The sequence below is a fragment of the Bison bison genome, unplaced genomic scaffold (assembly GCF_000754665.1).
Source record: "Bison bison bison isolate TAMUID 2011002044 unplaced genomic scaffold, Bison_UMD1.0 scf7180017864285, whole genome shotgun sequence".
NCBI lineage: Eukaryota > Metazoa > Chordata > Mammalia > Artiodactyla > Bovidae > Bison > Bison bison.
This window is the reverse complement of record NW_011494857.1, coordinates 937600-942050: the sequence shown is the minus strand read 5'-3', so window position 1 is coordinate 942050 and position 4451 is coordinate 937600. Positions and strand designations below refer to the sequence as shown.

The window sequence follows — 4451 nt, the reverse complement described above, 5'->3', positions numbered from 1 at the left end:
GCTTCCCAGGTGGCTCAGTGGTAAAGAATCCACCTGCCAATGCAGGAGACACGGGTTCGATCCCTGGGTGGAGAAGATCCCCTGAAGAAGGGAATGGCAACCCACTCCAGTATTCTTGCCTGGGAAATCCATCGGGTCCCAAAGAGTCGGACATGACTGGGTGCACTAGCACTCCCCTCCAGTCCAAATCCCGCCCCTGCAAGGGGCTCAGGCCCCGCCCATCACTGGCACTGTGGGAAAATCAGTCTACCTATTCTGGCCCTGCTGAGAATTCCCTTCAACCTCACTGTATGAATGAGAAAACTCAGGCCCAGGAGAGGAAGACTATGTCTTCAGGAGGTCACTGGTAGGTAGTCAGCTATATAATGTCACAGGGATGGCCCTGAACTGCTATTCAGCCCAATTCCTGCCTCCTTAATTGACCAGATATCTAGTTACAGGAGAATCTAAAGACTCTCTCCAGGCAGAGGGGAAAAAAAGATGGCATGGACCATGCTAGCCATTTCACACTACACAGGAATCCTAGATCCAGCTACTTCTTCCCTCAGGTCACAGGAATCTAGGTTCCCCTGTCCCTTCTGTCTCCCAGAGAAAGGAGTCTGAGCCTCCATCCTTCTCTTTCCCAGACCCAGAAGTCCGAGACCAGATCCCTCTCCTTCCAGGGCACAAGAGCCTGGGCTTTCAATCTCCAACAGTATACCCAGAAATCTCAGCCTTCAGATTTCTCTTCCCTCGGAATCCAGGCCCCCAGGCCCCAGGAGTCTGGGTGCGTGAGCTGTGGGCGGGGATGAAGGGAGCTCTCCGAGACACTCCCTCTGCTCACATCAGGTCAGACAGGTCTGGCTGGCCCAGCGGAAAGCGGGAGGGACTTACACTCTGTTCTCTCCTTTCTTTCTCTCCCTTCAGGCAGAGGAATAACCGGTTCTCAGAGTGGATAATTCCCAGCCCCACCCAATATTTGGACTATATCTACAGCCTGGGACTGGAACCTTGGACTCCAGGGAGGAGAGGTAGGGACTGAGAGCCCCAGGACCTGGGAGAGGAGACAACTAGATGCCTGTACCCTTGGGTCTTTGAAGAGGTATATCTGGAAATCTAGACATCTGAGTCCAAACATGGAGAAGTCAGATTCAAGAAAATGTTTATAAGAGAGCAAGCCAGACTTAAGGAAATTAAAAAAAAAAAAAATTAGCATGGTATCTAAAACTCAGAACCTACTCATGAGATGCAGCTAGGGATGTTTTCAGGAGGCTGCTCTAGAACTTCAGATTCCCTAGGAAGGAAGCAAAACTCAACAAGGCTGACTGTAGACTCTAGACACAATAGAGCATGCAGAAAGGATATATGCTTCCATATATACAATGTGCTTGGGGTAAGAGCCTCACATGGGGCCAAATAGAGGGGCATATTCTGGAACCCAGGTCTAGAACCGTGAACCAGCCAAGAGCAATCCAATAACTTAAAAGAGTGTCTGGCTCACCCTCAGAACCCCAAACATAGAGGGGAGGGAGATGATATCTAAGGACAGACCTAACGCAATGCTTAACAAACCTAAGTCAGAAGACAAACAAGAACTCAGAACCTACCAGAGACGAAAATATAACACAGAATATAACAGACGTCACATTCTTGGTTTCTTCACATGTCTAGATAATGTTAGAACTCAGAGGGCAGAATATTTGCTCTAGAATTCAGAACATGCCCTGGAGCAAAGGAAAAAAACCTAGAAAATAGCAAGGAGTTTGCCTGGAACTTAGAATTGCCTGGGGGAGAATGCTGAAGGAGGCATTCTGGCAATTGAGAATTTACTGGCATAAGGACTGAGCTGGCAAAGGAGGTGGGGGTGGGGGTGGTGTGTTCTAGAAATGAGGACATTTCTAGGCTGAAGACTCCAGAACAAGAGAGGGCCTAGAGCATGTTTAGAATGCTGAAGTGGCAGATGGAAGAAGCCCACAATCCACCAGGGGACAAGTTCTGAGCCAAGGTCACACTGAGGGAAAAGATAGAGAAGGTGGGGATGGATGGGCTTAGAATACAGAACCTGAAGAAGGAAGGTGCAGTGTAATCCTGGGGACTTAAGACTGTAGAACTGGATGGTATATAAAATAGGGAGGTTCAGGGACTTCCCTGGTGGTCCAGTGGTCAAGACTCTGCCTTTCACTGCAGAGGGTGTAGGTTCGATCCCTGGTTGGGGACCTAAGATCCTGCATACCTCACAGCAAAGCCCAAAAATAAATAAAATGAAATACGGAAGCATATCCTAGAACTGATAACGTGGTTTGGAGAAAAGCTAGAGCCCATAAATGGAACACACACACACATTCTAGCAGAGAATGCCCCTGGGAAAACAACAGAATCTAGAACAATGCCAAGGATTGGCTAGAACCTAGAACACACCCAAAATGAAATTTTAAAAGAAAATAAGCAAAGACTGGCTTCTTAAAAATTGGAATATGTCAGGAATTACTTGGCGGTCCAGTGGTTAGGACTAGGCGCTTTCACTGCTGGGGCCTGGGTTGGATCCCTGGTCAGGGAACTAAGATCTGTGGGGGAGGAAGGAACATATCTAAGGAGAGGAAAGTGGGCTGGGAGCTTGGCTTGGGAGCACTAACTAGAAATTTGAATTTACCTGGGGAACATCATGACTCGAATTTAGCATCTAACCTAGAATTTAGAACATACCTTGGGTGAAAAAGGAACAGAGATGTTCACTGGGAGTATTCTAGGATTTAGAAAGAATTCCACGAAGCACTGCCAGGGTGCCTGTTTAGTTGGAAATATAGAAGACAATTCTAGATCACAAAATGAACCTAGGTCACAGAGCACATCTGGAGGAAGGGATGTATGCTCGGCTTATCAATCTGAGAATGTACTTGAAGGATAGGGCATCACGATATGAAAAAATCATAATGGGGTGCTGGAAGCATCTCAAGAACCTGGGTCTCAGGGGAAAATATTGGAAACCCCAGGAAGCCCAAAATCTGAGCTGATATGGGGATGAGGCAGGGGTTTTTCAAGGCCACCAGAACTGATGGGCAATAGTGAGGCTGTAGGGACTTGGGTCCCTAAGAGTAACAGCTGAGCAGCTAGATACTTTGGAGGTCAGAGTTGGGGAACTGGACTCCTGAATCTTTGTGGAGGCAAAAGACAGGAGATGGAAGTTTGGAGCCTGAGTCCTTGTTGGAAGGGAAGGCAGGGGTAGATGGCTTTGATGAGCAGTACAGAAGGTGGGGTCTGAACTCCTGGGTCGCTGAGGGGAGACAGGATCAGGGACAGGGCATTTAGGTCTTCAAGGGGGAGGACGGGCAGAAGCCAGCGAATTGCATTAAGAATTGCATTCTGAGCCCCTGAAAAGGAGGAATCATGTGCCTGAATCCCTAAGAGGGCAGATGTTGGGGTGCCAGGAGGCTGGGTATATTTATTGGAGGGGAACAGGGCTTTGAACTGGGTCTCTAAAGGGGGTAAAGGCTGGGAAACTGGATTCCTTCCTGGAGTGGTGAAGGCTACCAGCTGGGGCCTCTAGCCAGAGGAAGTAAGGACTGACAGGGCTTCCAGAGCCGGGTAGGATCTGGATCCCCGGATGCCAAGATCCCTAAGGTGGACCAGGCAAGAACATTCAGAAGCCCCGACTCCTCAAGTAGCAGCTGGGGTCACCACAACTGGGGTGCTGAGGATGGGGCTGAGAGCCTGGCCAGAGGAATCCTGAGGCCCGGGCGCCCAGGTCGGGGAGGGCCTGGGTATTCCCGGGTCAAAGGCGCGGCGAGGGGGATCCCCGCGCCGCCGGCGCCCCCTCCCCGGCGGCGGCAGCAGGAGATGGGGGAGGCAAGGCTGCCGAGAATGGTGACCATGGACAGCTCCAGAGCGGGCCTGTGTCCAGGGCGGCCGCTGAGCCGGCCTGGACTGAGGAACTCGGCCGGCTGTACAAGCCGAGGACCGGAGATGGGCTGACTGGGTCCCCGAATGGGGGACTATGCGGACGCGACCGGGGGAGGGGGGCGGCTCTAGCTGGGGGAGTCTGACACAGCCTTGGCCGGTGTCGATCTCCCAGGACTGGGCCGAGGAGGAGGATCTTGGTCCAGAGGGGGTTCCCGGGGCTGACCTGGGAAATTAAGGCTCCTGGGCCCTGGAGGAGGCGCAAGGCGGCAGTACGCCTGGGATCCTAGGGTTCGGTTGGGGACTCTGAGAACCGGGAGGGACACGCCTGAGTCTCTGGGGTCGGGCTGTGAAATCTGGGCTGTGAGGTCCTCGGGGAAGGAGAAGAGAATTCAGGTTCTCGGGGAGGCGGGGGAAGCTCGGCGAGGGGTCCCCCGGGTGGGCGCTGCCAAGCGGGCCGGGCCGGGCTCTTACCTACCTGGTCCGCGGCGGCTGCGGGCGGAGCTGGGCTGCAGGAGGGACGTGGGGGTGGGGTGGGGGGACCGGGCGGGGCCCCTGGCGGCGGCCGGGGCCCGGAT

The 4451-nt window shown here is 52.8% G+C and overlaps 1 protein-coding gene across 1 annotated transcript in view; it reads left to right on the top strand.

The window, feature by feature from the left end:
* The first annotated feature begins 3837 nt into the window (after window positions 1-3837).
* The window catches only part of LOC104995725 (chromosome unknown open reading frame, human C19orf73), a 1863-nt gene continuing 1249 nt past the window's right edge, over window positions 3838-4451 (top strand). The window contains 2 exon segments of the mRNA XM_010849704.1: window positions 3838-3919; window positions 4133-4401. Of these exon segments, the coding sequence (XP_010848006.1) occupies window positions 3838-3919; window positions 4133-4401 (351 nt within the window).